The sequence below is a fragment of the Amphibalanus amphitrite genome, unplaced genomic scaffold, assembly GCF_019059575.1.
Source record: "Amphibalanus amphitrite isolate SeventyFive unplaced genomic scaffold, NRLGWU_Aamphi_draft 000504F_arrow, whole genome shotgun sequence".
Lineage (NCBI taxonomy): Eukaryota > Metazoa > Arthropoda > Thecostraca > Balanomorpha > Balanidae > Amphibalanus > Amphibalanus amphitrite.
This window is the reverse complement of record NW_024881998.1, coordinates 314,947-333,263: the sequence shown is the minus strand read 5'-3', so window position 1 is coordinate 333,263 and position 18,317 is coordinate 314,947. Positions and strand designations below refer to the sequence as shown.

General features: G+C 53.7%; 3 protein-coding genes across 6 annotated transcripts in view; all 3 read right to left on the bottom strand.

The window, feature by feature from the left end:
- LOC122392860 (arginine-glutamic acid dipeptide repeats protein-like) overlaps positions 1–2,098 on the bottom strand; it is a 97,756-nt gene extending 95,658 nt beyond the window's left edge. For 2 of the 3 annotated variants that reach the window (XM_043388189.1, XM_043388188.1), the window contains exon 1: positions 1,194–2,043. In XM_043388189.1, coding sequence (XP_043244124.1) covers positions 1,194–1,407 — 214 coding nt within the window. In that variant the 5' untranslated portion in view covers positions 1,408–2,043. Of the gene's footprint in view, positions 1–1,193 lie in introns of all 3 variants that reach the window. The other variant, XM_043388187.1, reaches the window with a different exon arrangement.
- A 5,162-nt stretch (positions 2,099–7,260) lies between these two features.
- LOC122392859 (sugar transporter ERD6-like 7) lies at positions 7,261–10,409 on the bottom strand. Its single transcript, XM_043388186.1, has 2 exons — positions 10,079–10,409; positions 7,261–9,242 (listed from the first exon to the last, which is right to left on the bottom strand). Exons 1-2 carry the CDS (start codon positions 10,103–10,105, stop codon positions 7,776–7,778), a joined length of 1,494 nt encoding a protein of 497 aa, XP_043244121.1. The 5' UTR covers positions 10,106–10,409; the 3' UTR covers positions 7,261–7,775.
- Positions 10,410–11,291: 882 nt separating this feature from the next.
- LOC122392858 (DIS3-like exonuclease 2) overlaps positions 11,292–18,317 on the bottom strand; it is a 61,724-nt gene continuing 54,698 nt past the window's right edge. For both annotated transcript variants that reach the window (XM_043388184.1, XM_043388185.1), the window contains exons 9-18: positions 18,056–18,226; positions 17,376–17,568; positions 16,477–16,653; positions 16,061–16,176; positions 15,428–15,556; positions 14,913–15,066; positions 14,454–14,588; positions 13,921–14,111; positions 13,335–13,527; positions 11,292–12,479 (exon numbers count right to left, since the gene is read on the bottom strand). In XM_043388184.1, coding sequence (XP_043244119.1) covers positions 12,213–12,479; positions 13,335–13,527; positions 13,921–14,111; positions 14,454–14,588; positions 14,913–15,066; positions 15,428–15,556; positions 16,061–16,176; positions 16,477–16,653; positions 17,376–17,568; positions 18,056–18,226 — 1,726 coding nt within the window. In that variant the 3' untranslated portion in view covers positions 11,292–12,212. The remainder of the gene's footprint in view (positions 12,480–13,334; positions 13,528–13,920; positions 14,112–14,453; positions 14,589–14,912; positions 15,067–15,427; positions 15,557–16,060; positions 16,177–16,476; positions 16,654–17,375; positions 17,569–18,055; positions 18,227–18,317) is intronic.

Below are 18,317 nucleotides of genomic sequence, written 5' to 3'. Positions count from 1 at the left end.
AATGTAGCTTAGGTATATGTATCGTCACCCTTGCAGCTGCAACTTTAGCTATTGACATCTTGTTTTCGATCGCTCCGAATCGCCAGTCAAAGCCAACCGTTGAGATTGGTAAAACCCTACATTACTTTAGCGGTGGGCTGTACCAGTTTATAAACCGGTACACATCATCCAAAACCGTACCATCCTAAAAGATAGGTACATCCTAAACCTACCTAAACCAACCTACCATCCTAAATGATTACCAGCGGCGGCAGCGGCCGTTCGAGCCAGCAGTCAGGACAGCCAGGGTTCCCTGACAACAGCCGCTGTCTTAGAGGACCCAATGACCCTTCCCGAGTACAGTCAGACACAGCCCGGGGTCCCCGGATGACAGACGTCTCACTGGGGGGCCAAAGCGATCGTTCCCCGCTGCACAAGACAGTCAGGAGTGTAGCCGCCCTGAAGGACCCAATGCCCCTCCCTGAGCACAGCCAGACACAGTCAGGGGTCCCCCGACCACAGTCACCGCTCCGAGACCCATCGATCGGACCGAAGCGACGCCGGGACGCCGTAGTGTGTCTGTGTGCGCTTCTGTTCACCTATCCCAGTCCTGAGGCGACCCCAGGAGTCGCAGTGGGGCGAGAGCAAAGCGCCAGCGGCAACCGGCGGCCGGCCGCGGTCGCCGTGCCGTTTGCCGGTGCACGCTGGCGGCCTATCGCACCATCTCGGCACCGGTCACGCAGTGGACGGGGAGGGGGGGAGGGGGAGGGCCGACCCGGGTCGGGAGGCGGACCGGCCGTCGGTCGGCGATGACAAGCGGGCGGCGCCGGCGGCTCATATCCGGCGTCGGGATCCCACGCCGTGCCGCCCGTCGCCGCAGAGACATAATGAACGGCCTAAACTGAACCGAGCGCATGTCGGCGAATTGTCCATTACGCCCGAGTGGACGTGCTAATGAGCGGTGAGCAGCAGACGCCGCTCGGCTAATCACCGCCGGCGCTGATGGGTGGGGTCGGGCGCGTAAAAACCGCCGGCCGCCGCAAAAACCCAGAACTCCGCGCCGGCCGGCCTTTGTCAAAACGCGCCGGTAACAGATGCGGCGGCGCGGCGGGCGGCCGGGAGAGGTCGGGGACGGTGTGATCCTCTCCTAGCAGCACGTCATCACAGGGTGGGCCGGGGCGGCACGGGCCGTCCCCGGGCCGGTCGCAACTCACCTCCGGGTAGATACTCGACGTTATCGTCGAAACACTTGTAGCGCACGTAGTCTCCGTCGGCGCCGCGCCAGCCGCGGCCGCGCACCACGCGTGATTTGCCGGCCACCGGCATGGCAAAGTCGTCATACTCTGCCGAGGCCGGGTCCGGCTCGCTCTCGGCTCCAGCGGCCTCGGCAGCCACGGCCGGCTCGGTCTCGGCCCGCTCGGCCCGCATGGCCCTCTCGTCACAGGCGTCACCGGCCGCCCGGCGGGCGCTCCTGTTTCCCGGCGGCACACTGCTCGCCTCCCTGGTCGAGCGACACCATCGCGACCGCTCCCACAGGCACGCACACCCGCACACTGCGTGCTCGCTTTGTTTCGCTCTCACTCACACGGCGGCGCCCATAGCGCGCGTGCGGTCTCCACTCTCCAACGCTCTCCACGCGCCACTTGCACCGACACTCGGCGGGCCGTCGAGCGCACACCGCTCTCGCCGAAAGCGCGTGCGGCGGCCGGCGCGTTCCCGTGCTGCCCTCACGCGGACTGGCGGCGGACTGGCGGCCGCTACAGCGCCGGGCGCGCCGCTCGGACCTGCTGACCGACCGGCGCGGCGCGGCGCGGCGGGCCGCGTGCTGAGTCCCGACTCCCGACCACGCCGTGTGTCGGCGATCGGCGCGCCCTCCCGCGCCGCCGGGCGCCGCGCGCGGACGACCTTTGGCACGCCGATTACGGCCGAGCCGGTGTATGTATGTATGCCCGGCGGGCGCGCGCTCTGTCCGGCCACACCAGATGGAAAATCGATAGGCCGCGCTTAGGTGGCCGAGTTGCTGCCAAGCGATGCATAAATCTGAAAGTTATCACGTTCTTTGGAGATTCTGATGATAAGAGGGCGACGATGGGCCGCGGGGACCTGCAAATCAGAGCATGAGCAAATTAGGCCAACAAATTATTCCGTTGACAAATAAAAGAGCGAGGCACGTGCCATACGCAACAACGGTCTCCAATATTTCTTTTTTGCAAACGAAACTTCAAAATCAAAGGAACAATAAACGATGTGGGCCTGTTGCTAATGCGAATGATATTGGTTTGATAACGACGTGACGTTATCTACCGTTGGGTCGCCGGTATTCCACCGGCCTACCCTCCCGCCCCCTCCCTTGGTATTGGTTTGATGTGTGCCGTGCGTAGGTATACTGTCGAATTTATCCGATCGATCTCTCGAGGCGGTCGAGCAAATGTACCACAGCAGATATCATCGCTGTCAATGATTCGCAAGATCGAGGAAAGTAGCAGTTAGCACGTTTCACTCCATTTGAGCATGCACTGGTTTAAACAATGGAAGTTTAGGCAGACTTCAGACCTTTGCCTTATCGCGGGGTCGATCCCTGATGCGGAAATGAAGATCCTTTGTTTGATATTAAACTTCGTGAGTACTTTCGACGATGGTTAGATTGGCCCCTGCCCTGGGCGAGTCGTGACTCATAAAGAGAGCTGGCATAATACGGTGATGCATGCCTGTATGCATATACACACATGCATGCATATTGCATATATACATGCACGCATACATGCACACATACATGTCGACATACATGCATGCATACATACATAGGCACATACATACATTGCATACATCAAAGATAACATGAATCTATGATAACACGATTCATGTTATCTATGCATGCATACATACATAAGCGTCTAGCGTAAGTTTTTTTTTTTAATAAGCAATTCTCCGGAATGATACTATGCATTTCTCGGCTACTAATCGTTTACGGGAACAAAAACTTTTCGAACAATAACTCAGGCAATATCAGAATGTTGTTAACGCTTCGGAAACATAATACAAATATCAACCACAAAAGAACAAGTTTGAATATGCAAAGAATCCAGTAACACATTGAATAAGGCAACATGCAGATAGGGACACTAGGAAACGTTGGCTCGGGAAAAACAATTCATAGATACACACATTCGGAACTAAGTCAATAAAAAAATGGAAGATAAGGCAGGATTACCTACCTCTTCGTTATATTGACTTTGACCAAGTTAACATACTAAACGAAACGTTGCATCATATATTTACACGCACTAGTCTGCAAGCAATTCAATAAGAAATGCCGATAAGAATGCCGACAATCTTATACCCCAATGCAGTAAAAACAAGCATTTTTATCATCTCGCACGGAGTAAGGTAAGCTCCAAGTGTCTGAAGTACTTACAAGTTACACACTCTCTTAGATTAAATGAATTCCAATGAAAAACAAAATGAAGGAATGAATGACTGTCAATGATGAGAGGGAATAAATCAAAACTAATGAATTCGATCCTGCCATAAACATAAGAAGGTACATGTGAAATGATGTTTTTCGTACTCCAGCGTAGATGGGTAGCCATACGCTCACGCTCAGTCCCAGCGGATAAAAACAACACCTAAGAATGTAAGAAGGTACAGCTTTTTTTATTTTAAATGGCCTTGAGGCTTGACCTCCCCAGTCTAGGTGGGTGTCATGCACTGACGCTCTGTTTCGTCCATGATGAGGGGAGATAGAGAGGTAGAGGAGAGGGGGGGAGGGAGGAGAGAGAGAGAGAGAGAGAGAGAGAGAGAGGGAGAGAGGAGAGATGAGAGAGAGGAGAGAGAGAGAGAGGAGAGAGAGAGGGGAGAGAGAGAGAGAGAGAGAGAGAGAGAGAGAGAGAGAGTGAGGAGAGAAGAGAGAGAGAGAGAGAGAGAGAGAGAGAGAGGGGCGAGAGGAGGGGGGAGGAGAGAGAGAGAAGAGGGGAGGAGGGAGGAGAGAGAAGAGAGCGAGAGAGAGAGGGAGAGAGGAGAGAGAGAGAGAGAGAGAGAGAGGAGAGGAGAGGAGAGAGAGAGAGAGAGAGAGAGGGAGAGAGAAGAGGAGAGAGAGGAGAGAGAGAGAGAGAGAGATGTTTTTCGAGCCGAGAGATCTGAGACCGTCAATTTGAAAGAGCCACCTCTCAGTAGGACAGGGCCGCTAAAACAATCACCCCAGACCAAGACGGATATGCCCCTATTGGAGCTGCCCACTGGCTCTCGCTGCTAACGGTTAGAGAGCGGGAAGACGGCCAGCCCGGAAACTGGGATACCTAAGCGACTAAGCGTGTCAGGTCCGAGGTCGAGGATGATAACGGCCAGAAGAATGATATAAATATCCCGCGGATAAAAGCGATGACGGAACCACAAGGCCTCCGTCTTATCTTCAGGTCAAGCCAAGTCACTAACCTATTTATATCGATCTGCAAGGTCTGAGTGTGACTTCGCAGCGCTTTTAACGTCGACAAATTTTTGGAAAGCTTATGGATGTGTATTGTGTATGCATTTTTTCAGAGAAATGTAGCCCTCCGCACTCCAGAATTCCGGATGCTTACATTTTACATATAGGAATCGAATTTTTATACGGATCACCTGATGTAAGGTCAGTCACATAACATAACCGAACCGGCACGTTACAACTAAGAGGAAATGCTGGAGTCGCTTATTTTGCGCTAGAGATGGTGAAACTCGAAGCACCCAGCATCTTGGTGCGGAGGCTTCACTGGGAAACCAGTTAGAGGCGCCACCAGTCTGATGATAGATGACGCTGGAACTCGATTCGGCGAGGGAAAGGCTTTGGAAAAGCTATATTGAAGAATCTTGGGAAAAGCTCAGTGCTCTCGGGTTGCAGGCAGCCCGGATCCCCAACATAACAGACCACATCACATCGTAAAATACTGGCGACGAGGCACGATGACGATTTGCCAGGACTCGCACTTCGCAGCGCTGGGGCACTGGCTTTGCATATCACATTACTTTTCACTAACACGAATTCTTAGTTACGACAAATGCCCCAAACTACAAAACTTATTTTCGAAGACGAAATTTGAAAGCGAAATACTAGTGATGGCGATCACCGCAACAGACCACTCAATCTTGCATTGGACACCTAATAGCACCGTGCTATTAGGGTGTGCGGCGAAAGTAAGGCTCTCGCGGGATTAAGCGACAGGTTTTGTCTTTTTACATTTCCGGCTATATCTCAGAAATTAATTGATATATGATGAAACCATTTTAGAGAATCATGGCAGGCATGTGTACGAATAAGTCGATCGCATCTTCGACCCTAAGACGAAGAAGATGGGCGGAAATTTACTTAACCCTCGCCGGCACAGGAGGATGATGCAGCCCCCTAAGGTTTTTCTCGAATAACTCACGTAAAAAGCGGGCGAACGCGACGAAACTTTCAGTACCCTCGCCTTGATCAATTTTACACCTACCCTGAAAATTTCATGACCCTGACCCAAATGACCTTTGACCTGTGACCTAACTTTACGAGACCATGTTTGGCCGGAATCGCGATTCGGCGTATGTCGGCTCGCATTAGCCGCGCGTTTGCAAGCTTTTCTTGATTTCAAACGTTTAAACATGCGATTTGATGTTCATGCCGTCATGCACTAGGGTGGATGTCAAGGTCACCTGAAGGTCAGGTCAAGTCATTGACCTTTGGTGACCTCGGTTCACTTTTTCGAATTTTACATGTTGCTAGGCTAGTTTTTGGAGCTGAATTCGAATTTAGCAACCTTTCAACATTAACGAAGCATTATTATTCCATGTATTTCGCATTGAAAAAGGCTCCTCAATGGGGGGTCGAAATATTTGCCATCATTTAAATAAAAAATACATTTATCTTGAGACTCTGAAAAGTATACCATTAACTTATCAACCTGAGTAAAAGATAAAATGACTTTAAAGTCCCAATTAACGAAGCAGTTTGGTGCCTTCGTAACATGTACGAAGCTATCAGAGGCGGTGACACGTACTACGAATACCATCACGACCCCTATGGTTGACGTGACCTGACCCGACCCGACCTGGTCTAAATGCTTAAAGACATCATCTGTGATCAAAACTAACAGTATTCGTGATCAGCACCCCGAAAAACCCCATGGCAGCCACACTTTACGACTTCCAACAAGACCCGGTTTTCTCGACTTCGGGTCATGACCTGACCTGGAAGGTCAACCGATGACTTAGGAACTTAAAATTGGGTATCATCGACTTCCTCTCGTGACGGGCAACACGCTCGTTTTTTCCGCCAAGCTCTAACTCAATCAGGGGCCAAACGCGAGGGGGTCGTACCAAACCCCACCCCATCCCTGTGCCGTCGAAGGACGGATCCGAGAGTGCCCACTCCCGCACCCTGCTCCCACCTGACGGCGCGAGGGGCAAAACTGGGCAAAACTTACGCTAAAACCCGCGAGACCTGTACCTACTCACAGAACAGGATGAACGCAATCGCATTGCCAAGATAGTAGGCATTCAGTCATGCGTTTATTTAGCCTTGAGTCATGGGCCTACTGCTTACCTTTCCATCTGACTTGCCGTTCCATGGACTTCCATCAGTCCCATCATTCACGAGACAGTGCATTTCACCATCTATACCTAAGTTTTGAGCGTTTCACTTTAGAAAAACGAGTCAACCTGAGTGGATCAATATATGATCCCTATATATGGCCTTGATATGATCAATACACTGGTCCAGTGAATGGAACGGGATGAATTGGAACACAAGGGAAGGAAGTTCCTTCCTTAGGATCTCAACCAGCCCTGCAACCAAGGCCATATAAGTTGCAGGCCAACCAAGGCCTGCAACCTGATTCCTGAACCAAATGTGAACCACACCAAGATTCTTACAGATAAACCACACGAACGAAGCGAACTTGAACTGAAATCAAATGAACGCACGAGCACGTGCGTTGCACGTGCGTTCCCACGAGTATTTGCTACCAAATCATAGATCGAGCTACCATATGAAGTTTTATGCGGTAAAGGAATGCAATCGGCCTTCGTGTTATAGCAAAACATTTATCTTGCTTTGTTTTACAATAGCAAATTGCTTCAAATTAAATGTAAAATAAAACGAAATATCTAGCTGCACTCTCATTGCTGATTGCCATACCAGTAGATGAGTCATGAGAAACGTTCAAGCTTCATTCAGTACCCGTGAAGTGTATAGGAAACGCATCGAATGATGAATTGATAAACGTACGGTTTGCATTGACGTAAATGCGATACCCATATATGTCGTACGGCGAATGCAATACCCATTTTATTGACACCGACCTGGCACCGTTTACCGACAGAACAGAACGGTCACTTATAGCGACAACTCTGTTCTGATTCACTTATACGTTCTATCGACAAGTCATGCTGCAGCTATGCTATATGATCACACGAGTAACATTATATTAGTATTACTGCTGTGTAAAGCCGATACTCATGCACCTTTTATCGACAGCGTTATTGCACCCTATATTCACATGCGGGTATGTCAGAATTAGCAAGTCCTACCATTTATAGCGGGCCTGCTACGAGAGAGCGTACGTCATCGATGATAGTCGACGACGACTCGTCAGAGACGGTGTCACAGACACAAGAAGTTCCCGAGAGCCATGTAAACTATATTTGTCAATTCGTCCGGTCCCCGAGCCAAGGAGCTCGTAAATTACTTTCGGAATTCTGAATTGTCACAGCAACCGACGGGAACAAAGCGCACATGACACAGGTAATATGTAGATGGAAATCAGTGCGCTAGCCGCTAGCGCTCATACTCATAGAAAGTATCTCAGTAAACGGTCGCACCCACCACTGTCGCTTCTACGCTCCGCCAGAGGAGTCCCTTTCCGACGTCGCCCGGAATATACCCTGGCCCGGTCGCCGTTCGCCGTTTCCAGCTCGACGGGCGCCGTCTGAGGTTTAGTGTCGAAGAAGCGCTGCTGAATTTGTTCGAGGGTTAGGCCGTGAGTCTCTGGCAGCAGGGTGGAGGCGTACAGGACCTGTAGGAGACTGATTGCCGCGTGAACCAGGAACACCCCTCCCACGCTGATGGCACCGAGCAGCGGCTCATACAGCTGCAGCGAGACGAACACCAGGAGGCCGAACCACCCCATCACCAGGCTAACGGCCAGCGAGCGCACGCTGTTCGGCAGCAGCTCGCCCAGGTAGTTGAATGTGATCGCGGTGAGCAGCGTGCTGTAGGGCAGCAGGCAGACCAGCGCGCCGCCCAGCGCCAGCCAGCCCCTGGCCGCGTGCTCGGCGTCCAGCAGGTCCCCGGCGGCGATGGTGGCGCAGCCGACGGCGCTGAACGCTCCGGAGGCGCGCAGCAGCGGCAGCCGGCCGGCGCGGCGCAGCAGCGGGCTGGCCGGCGGCGTCCCCAGGAGCGCCACGGCCGGCACCAGCATGGCGCGCTGGTAGTCGTCCAGCGGCAGCGGCAGGCCGCCGACCACCAGCGCCGTCACCACCACCAGGAAAAAGCCGCCCGTCCACACGAAGAAGAAGAACTGGCCGGCGGTGAGCAGCAGCGGCCGCAGCGCGCTCCGGCGGCACAGCGCCCGCCACGTGCGGCCCAGCGGAGCGCCCGCCTCCTCCACAGAGGCTCGGATGTTGTCTATCTCGCTGGCGGTGTCAAAGTCTTGACCACGGTAGAATGCCAGCGCGTCGGCAGCCAGCTTCTCGTCTCGTCCGCGGGCCATCAGCCACTGTGCGGTGTCGGGCAGGAGTAGCAGGCCGAGGGCGCCCAGCGCGGCCGGCGCGCAGGTGCAGGCCAGCTGCTGCAGCGGCCACCGCCAGACCGAGGCCAGTGCCAGGCCCACCAGCTGACCCACAAACAGCAGCAGCCCCACAGCCGTGGAGAGTACCGCCCGCTGCGCCGGCGCCGCCACCTCGGCCACGTAGGCGCGCGCCTGGCCGTCACCGGCTCCCAGGGCGGTGTTGACCAGCAGCCGGCCGGCCACCGTCCAGCCGAACGCGCCGTCCCCGCAGTAGATGGCCACCGAGCCAGCGGCGGCCAGTGGCATCAGCAGCAGCAGCAGGCGGCGCGCGCCCAGCGGCGGTGCCAGCGCGGCGGCCAGCACACAGCCCAGCAGCGCGCCAGCGAAAGTCACAGAGATGGCCCAGCTGCGCTGGCTGACACTGAGCCGGCCGTCCGGGCCCGCCTCCTGGATCAGCAGGGCGCTGTTGAGCGCCACGTTAGCGCCGAGCATGAACTGAGTCTGGCCGCAGATGGCCGTGGCCAGCACCTGAAACAGTCGACAGAGGCATGTGAGGTGTCCGTAGACACAGCTGGAGAGAATCCAAGGACGGGGCTTTAGATACACGTAATTATATCGAGCAAGAGCGGTGACGGTGTTATCGGCCTCGTTTATCCGGAAAGGCTGAACATTGGGATTGGTTTTATATTGCCCGAAGAAATAAACGCCCCACTGGCAGTCAATTAACACCAGCAGTCAGCACATATTTGAATATGACTGCAGAATAAACATATGCCTTACTCACACCATGTCGTTGCTCAAAAGTACATAGGCACCGACCTACCCTACCTATGGCATCAGCCATCCGCACTCTAAAGGCACGACCATTCACGTGCAGTAGGTACCGCTCTTTATCACCCTTCTTCCCCCGAGCGATACTGATAAAATAACAATGAAATTCCCAGAACGACGCATTGCAACACGTAAATCCGAGTCTTAACAGAATGCAAGGTACTGAGTGCCGGCTGACATGAGCATCCAAGCAACAACGCGATAGCTGAACGAGCTGAGTACGAGCGATATGCTGCATGATTGATAAACAGGGCGTTCGGAATTCATACTGAGTAGGTACGAGCCTTGTGTGTACGAGCCTTGTGTTAGAGAAGAGGTGTTACTTTTTATATGAGCGCATTGCTGCTTACACAAGCGATGATATGCCGTCATCGGAGGCTCAAAAGACAGAACTAATATGCTTCCTGAGAGAAAGTCAGCGGCCTATGCACGTCGAGTGAGAGCATTGCATCAAAAGAGGTAGCACCGCACTCACGGTAGGATACCGTAAATAGCAAGTAAACGTTAAAAGCGGTGTGCGAGTAAACGTTTACCTGTTTGAGCGCTCCTGACGAATGCATGCCGCCAGTCAAGTAGTCTCTGGGCAGAACACGGCTGGTTCCACTAGCACGACCAGACCACAGGTGACCAGTGGCCGATGACCATTGACCACTAGCACTTTCACTCACACGGTCGTGCTAGTCATCTCCGCCCCCTTCCTCTCCTCTCTCTCTCTCTCTCTCTCTCTCTCTCTCTCTCTCTCTCTCTCTCTCTCTCTCTCTCTCTCTCTCTCGACCGATTCAACACAGACTATCGATGCCAAACCCCGAGCACCCCAAGAGGCTAGTCCGGAGCTCCCTCCCTACACACAGATCCCAAGAGACTGGTCCACACACCGATCCGTCATTGCCCGCCCAAGTCGGTCACCTTGCACGATGCTCTTCGTAAACAAGCGAGACCGGTCCGGGCCGCCCGGAGAAGGGATAGCAAAGTTCCGACCCGGGGGTTTCCCCCTAATTTTGCTAGTCACACTGAGTTGTATGGTTGCAGAACGGGGTAAAGTAGGTCGTGAGTCGTGGATCGTGATCTTGTTGTGAAACGTCCGAGGGTAAGCATGCACGTCTTGGAGTTCATTGTGACGCCAAGCTCGGGCATATAAGCCAAACAACAATCTAACTTCTCGGCATTGTTTGATGTCAACACGGATCATCAAAGTCGCCTTCTCCGAAGGGACAAGTCGTCCCATCATATGAGCATTTACGAGACCACCCTACTTTGCACCGTGCGAGCTCCAACTTCCGAACGCAATACGCACTGCGTATCTCATTTATAAGATTCCTTTCATACCATCCACATTATCATTTCATCTCGCTCCCGACTGAACAAACAGCCCACCGTTGAGCCTAACCGGCCTTCAATACCAGCTCTCCTTCAGTGTCGCCCGCCGAGACATCCCTTCCCCGTACCCAACTATCTGACAGTGGAGTCAATGGGGCGGGCGGCCGGCGGCACGCGGCCCCGGTAATAAACTGCCGGATGGACCCTGATAGACGACGCGCAGCACGTAAACAAGAGCGGGTTCGGGAGGGTAGAAACAACCGGCGGGAGTGGAGATGGAGCGCTAGGTGGAGATACGACAAAGGGTAAGAAGTTACGATCTACGATATGATTTCAAAAACTGCCGTCAGACATGGTCACATTACAATCGCAGCTTCCCTTTTTTTCAACGCCGACTTCCGATGACGGTGTGGCAAGAAAACGACAATATACGAAGGCTTTGTGCGCCAATTTATTATGTCAGCATTTGCGATAATAGTACCTTCCCAATTTGCACATGACGACTGTGATATTGTGTAGCTAAAAAACGGGCTAGGAGGTCGACCATCACCAATACAAAAGATGTTCTACCTTCCGAATACAAAATCACTGACGATCGCGGTAAATCAAAACAGTTGATGAAGATGGTTAGTCGAAACAAAAAGCACAACAAGGGCATGGTAAAACACCGCAACGACTCACTGGTCGAGTACCAAAATACCGACCAGTCACGGTTTATGGCCTGTTGGCACCGGCGATTCTTTCAGTTCAATTGATCCGGAGCCATCACAAAGTTCGACTAGCACCTAGAACACTCATCGCTTCTCGCGCGCACACACAGACACACAGACGGGCGCTCGGCACATCGGCTCAACCAGCACAACCTTTTAGCGATCGTACCCACCTCCCTCAACCCCTACAGCCTCAGCCAGTCACCCCCGAATCACACACCTCTGACTTTGGCTGCCCGATCCGTCGAGCTCTCCCAAAAGCGCACCCCTCACTCCCGACACCAAACTTCATCCAGCTCCCGGCCACACTGCTCTGGCACCTCCCATTAGCTACCGCCTTTCCTACTAGTGGCTCACGGCACCACACCACCACCCCTCACCCTGCTTCCAATTCGGGAATCAGGCAGCAGGGATCCACCTGCCGGAAGACCGGCGCCCTTCTGGCTCTTAATTCTAGTGATCGTCCGGCTCAAACACTGGGTGGTACCGGTCTGAAAACTGGGTGGTCCATGGGTTCAAAACCAGAGATCTCGACATGACCATTTGATCTACGGGTCTACCCTTCACCTTCTATACCGACCTCATCATTCTATCACCACCTCTCTCCCCTCCCCACAGCTCTCTACCGCTGTGGCCGTCATCACGCCTCGTCCAGCTCTGCCGTGGGCACACAGCGGCGCTCCACGGGCTGGAGAGCGGCTCCCTCGCCATCCACCGCCGCGCCCGGCCGCAGTGCCACCGTGCTGAACTTGAGCGGCATGTCGGTGGCCTCTAGAGACACGGTGACGGGGGTGAAGAGCTCGATTATCTGGTCGACGGCCGGCTCTGTGTCTGTGGCACGCCAGGTGAGCTTCAGACGCGGCACGCCGGTCTGTTTGGTGAACTCGACCGATTCCACCTCCAGCTTCTGTGGGACAGAGCGGAGGGGAGGTCAGATCGGTCGGGAGATCTCGGATCAGGCAGGACGCATGTGAGAGATTGGGTGACGCTATTTAGAACAGTGAGCAAAGTGAGTAGAACGAGCACCCTTCCGCATGATAAAAACTTATCGTTCTGCTCAAGAGGAGAGCAGACCGATAGGTCCATCAAGGTCCATCAAAAAGAGGACGCTGATCCCACATTTGCCACGCATATCACATATATAAAAATCAAAACGTCCGTATGTATGTATGTATGTATGTACGTATGTATGTGACGCGTCAGTCACGCTTGGCGGGCTATTGCTCTGGAACGGTGCGGGCTACGGGGGTGAAATTTTGGACTTAAGTCGGACGCGTGCATCTGTTTGTCGTATCAACTTTTCGAGGGGGTGCGCTCGGCGGTTTGCACGTGGCGGGCGCATCTTTGCCGTATGTTGGGCCGCGGCCGTCGCCGATCAGAGAGCACGCGCATTAGCCTCAGTTTCTTCGCTTGCAAAACTGAGCGAAATCAGAGCCGGAAGGTCACTGACCTTTGGCAATGAATACCGGAACAGGGCACCGCCGGCCAAGAGGAGACGCCAAATTTATTCTGGCAATAACTCGGCCGCTACTGGGCCGATTTTAATGAAAATTGACTTATTACGCTGCGCGTAATGCTGTCCCTCTAGTAATTAATAAAATAAACAACGCTAAATCAAGTTTCAGCAATTATCCGACATCCATGCCGATTGCTGACATCATGTTATCCACTCAAACCCTAGCAAAAACTGCCATTAAAACGTGATCCCCTGTGCAACTGTAACAGCTGCTTACACAACCACCCCCACCGTGTCCCAACTCACATCGATGTACACCCGGCGAGAGATGGCCATCTCGGGTATGAACACGTCGAAGCTCTTGTCGAGCACGCCCATCACAATGGCGGGCTGCCGGATCGGGCCGCACAGATCCACCATGTGGGCCAGGAAGAGCAGCGAGCACGCCTCCGAGCACAGCCGCGCAGACAGCTTCTTCTCATTACAGCGCACACACAGTCTGTGGGGAAGGGGGCGCGAGTGAGTGAGAGGGGATAAGGGAGTGTGAGGTGACAGGGCATGGTGCGGGAAAATCTCTAACAGCAGAAACCTACAGCGGAAAGCTGCAGTGCATCTAAGACACAACTGGGAACTCTGCTTTCAGAAATAAGCAAAACGCTATTGTTATTGGTAGGAGTGAACAAATCAAGCAGAACCAATGAAGCAGAAATAACCATTTCGTTCTATTTACCCCTCCCTCAGACCTCATTTCCCAGTTCATTTGGTACAACTTATCTCACATTACAATCACAACTACCATGAAACCAGCGGCCAGCTCTCCCCTTTCTACTAAACCCTTCCCCGCCGTACCCACCTCTGAACAATTATGGGCGGCAGCCTGATTAGAACTTACCTCTGCACGATTATGGGCGGCAGTTGCTCCAGCGGCTCGTACTGCAGGGCGGCAGCCAGCAGCCGGTGGACCAGCACGTCTGGGTAGCGGCGGATCGGAGACGTGAAGTGGGTGTACAGCGGCACGCTGAGAGCGTAGTGCCGGTACTGGGCGGCCTCCGTCAGAACGCCCGAGCAGAAATACTCGGCCGGCTGGGGATGGAGGGGCAGTGTCAGAGTGAGAGCGGCCTCGACAGAGAACATCCTTTGTTCTCTAGTGAGCAAGAGGAAGTGAGAAGATCAGGAAAGCAGACCAACAGCGCACGATTGGTCCCATAAAAATAAAGTTACAAACTGCGTAACTGAAATAGATCAATTGGTACGCCAACAAATAATCATACCTAATACGCGGCAAATAACCATAAAAATACACGATAAAAACGCTAGATTTACTGCAGCATTCGATCCTCACTGATCCCCCCTCCCCCCAGAATATCATCACAAGCATCTCCTCCCACCACTCTCACCCCATCCATGCGGCGACTCGCGACTCACGTTCATAGGCCGACTGAGCAGGTTGACGACCACAGCCATGCGCGCGATGGCCTCCTGGGGCGGCAGCTCGGCCTGCCAGGCGGCGGCCATCGCCTGTAGCGAGTCGTGCACCGTGCCGCTCGTCTCCACGTCAATCTGCGGGGTGGACGGGGGAGTCAGTGTCACGGGGTTCGGAGAGCGAGAAGGGTGTGAATGGAGGGGCCAGATGGTTATAACTGTTACACTGGATCCACAAAGATGTGCGCGCTGAATGGTGGTGGGTGTCGTAAGGTCAAATGGGGTTATTTTTCATCTGCATCATGCACAAATCAACGACTTTCAATGCCGTTAGTTATGACCATCATGAAACGACTCACTACAAAGTAACATTAGTCTTTCACATCTTTCACAACATGCTTCAATCCTCAGTTTCCTTCATTCCACTTTCCCCTCTTTCCAGTCCCCTCTCTCCGTTCTCACCTCGAGTCCGACACCTTTTAGCAGTCTTGCGGCGTCCGCCAGCGGTCCCTCCTGCGGCGGCGTGTGACGGCGCAGCACCGACAGCTGCGGGTAGGAGCGCAGGATGCGCGCCGCCACGGCCATGTTGGCCAGTAACATGAACTCCTCGATCAAACTGTGGACGGTCGGGCGGGTTAGGTAGGGCGTTAAGTATGGTCCGTTCGTTGGTACTTAGCTCATCGCGGGTTACTATATTTGTCACTGACAGTAAAAACGAGACCTACAGGAATCTCGCAAATACTATTTTCCAACTACCTAAACGCAACTCACATCCCATTGTCTTTCAAATAATTTTCTCAGAGTTTTGTAATTCCTCCCGAGAAAAGCAAAATTTGAATCCCACATCTCATAGTCAACAAAGAGCAGCGAGTGATTGAAATGCCACACATCTCGCTCTGTCGCCTACCATTACATCAAATCCTCAGCCGCATATGTCCATCACCGCTCAACCGTCGTCAGCCGCGGCGGTTGCTCACCGGTTGCTGTCCTGCTGGTTGTACGTGTAGAACCCAGTGGGCGCCCCCTTGGGCCCGTCCAGCTGGAAGCACAGCTTGGGCTGGTCCAGACGCAGCGCGCCGTCGTCGGTCCGGCGCTGGCGCATACACCTGACGGAGACGGGGCGGTACGGGTATCAGTAGTGCGTGGATGTCTGAAGTCTGAACAGTACCGGCAAACTGCAGCTGTGACCAACCACACAGGCAATGAATCGCTGACCATGTCCAGGGCTTACATCCCGAGACATGGGAGCTTCAACGGCTGTTACACCAGTCACATGATGTAGTCTATGCGCTCCATGCCATCCCGCCACTCACCGTGCCATCCCATTTCAGCACCGATCCCTCTCCGTAATAGACCCGCTGCCCCAAGACACGCTCGGCGATTTTCCACCGGCTCCCTCCAGACCTCCCACACCATCCTGTTCCCTTCTCCCCCTTGGCAGTGACCGTGCATCCCATAACCCTCAGTACTCAATGCGCCATTTTGTGGAGCACCAGGACCCGCTCGGCGATATCCTTCCGGCTCCAGGCCTCCCAGGCTCCCACACATTCCTGTCATGTCCATAGTCCCTCTCGGCAGTGACCGTGCATTCCGCTACCCTCAGTACTCACTGCGCCATTTTGTGGAGCACCAGGACCCGCTCGGCGATATCCTTCCGGCTCCAGCCGCCGTCAATCGGCGGCAGGTCCTCCTCTCCCGGCTCATTGTCAGGGTTTTCGATAATGCGCTGAAAACAGACGATGAGACGCGCGTGAGACAACAGCTACAAAACGACAGGATAACACGGTAGATGCACATGCAGTTATCTTGTGATTAGGTGGTCAATTACGTATGCCACTTTGATAAGAATGGATTTCTCTAAATAGCAAATTCAACCTGCTGAATATGAATTTTTCCACTCAGCTGAAAACGCACGCTTCAGACGCGACAGCCAGTCATCCTCGGTCAAAGGCACTTTCAACAGTTGCCCGCTTCCTCCCTCTGCTCTGCTCAGTCCCTCTCCAATGACAGCCTGCCACCCTCTTACCTGAGCGTGCTCGTAGGCCAGTTTGGTGCAGGAGCGTATCACGGTACGTCCGAACCACTCGTCAAAGACGCGGCCCTCGGTATCTAGCTTCCAGACCACGGAGAACGCCAGTCGGTCCTCTGCCGGGTTCAGTGAGCAGAGGTCCTCACAGAGCAGCCGGGGCAGCATCGGGATCACCTGGGCAGAGCGAGTGGGTCAGAGAGGAGAGTCAGAGATCCTCACAGAGTAGCCGGGGCAGCATCGGGATCACCTGGGCAGAGAGGAGGGTGAGGGTCAGAGGTCCTCACAGAGCAGCCGGGGCAGCATCGGGATCACCCGGGCAGAGAGGAGGGTGAGGGTCAGAGGTCCTCACAGAGCAGCCGGGGCAGCATCGGGATCACCTGGAGAGAGGGGTGGAGTTAGAGCGAGGGAGAGGGGTCAGAGGTCCTCACAGAGCAGACGGGGCAGCGCCAGCATCGGGATCACCTGGAGAGAGAGGTGGAGTTAGAGCGAGACAGAGAGTCAGAGGTCCTCACAGACTGCAGCCGGGGCAGCATCGGGATCACCTGGGCAGGGAGAGGATCGAAAAAAGTTCAGAATGTGGCTAAGGTCCTTACGTAGTTCTCAGTAGCCAAGACAGCATCGTGGAAAATATGGAGAAAGATAGTCAGCCCAGCAAGCAGCAGCTAATCCAACGCTATCTCGGCGAAATAAAGTTCCATTCAAACGTTACGGAAGAACAGAAAATGGCAAGGTCCACTGTAATTACTATACGTAATATCCAATAACATTATCCAAAATCAATCAATCCAGTGCTAACACAAAACCATAAAAAAAAACAAGCCTGTTGGACATGTCCAATAAGACCTGCCATTCCCTTTCATGAAAACTGCCACAGCCGCGGCTTTGGCTGGACCCACCTTGTGCACCAGGTAGACGGAGTTGCAGCGCTGCGCGGCCGTCAGGTCCGCCGGCACTCCCTGCTTCAGGAAGTAGCTGACGTCGGCAATGTGGACGCCCACCTCATAGTCACCCGACTCGAGTCGACGGCAAGACACGGCGTCGTCCAGATCCCGGGCCGTCAGAGGGTCGATGGTGAAGACACACTCCTTCCTGTGGGGGACGGATGGTGAGAACGCGTTAGCAAGGTACATACAGCGGGTTGTTAACACACAGGGTAGATTGTAGAGCCACTGACACGAGGACATAGTGGAATACTAAAACAACGGACAGGGTGGACCGTCAACATACGGAGCGAAGGCAAGGCCCAACAAACTGAAGTACGGAAAAGTAACATGGGTGAAAATAAGAAACTCAAACATGGCATGTTTTCTAACGCCCGGTGAATAAAGCAAACAGTTGCATAGCTGATAGTTTGTACACACAATCACACACCAAAACTTTGTTGGGCCAAACTGATACAATCAAGATTCACATGGAACTTTGATCACAGTATCGCCCCCGTAAATCACCCAATGAATATTCTTACCATAGTGAAGTAAAAAACTAAAGACTCATGGCTAAATGAGCACTGTGACTGGTTACTAAACGTGTCAATACCACCAATCTGTCGGCCCCACTCGCCGGCCGGCCGACTGACCTGAAGTCGCGTCGTCGCTCGATCTCGTCTGCTGGTATGCTCCAGGGCACGGTGGGCAGGCCGGGCAGATCTTGCGGCCCGAACTCGCGCGTGTCGACCCCGTGCTCCAGCAGGATGGCCTCCATCTCCACATCAACACTGCCCGTGTCGCCGAGCAGCTGAGACAGACGGCTGGGAAGGGGGAGGGGAGGAGTCAACGGCGACAGTCAGGACGTATGGTACACAGGGTATATTTTGACGGTAAGCTCAATGACGAACTCGG

Coding starts and splice junctions, on each gene's coding strand:
- LOC122392859 (XM_043388186.1), bottom strand. CDS start 10,105: ATGCATTCGTCAGGAGCGCTCAAACAG. Junction 9,243..10,078: donor CGTCAGGAGCGCTCAAACAG/GTAAACGTTTAC, acceptor CGACTGTTTCAG/GTGCTGGCCACGGCCATCTG.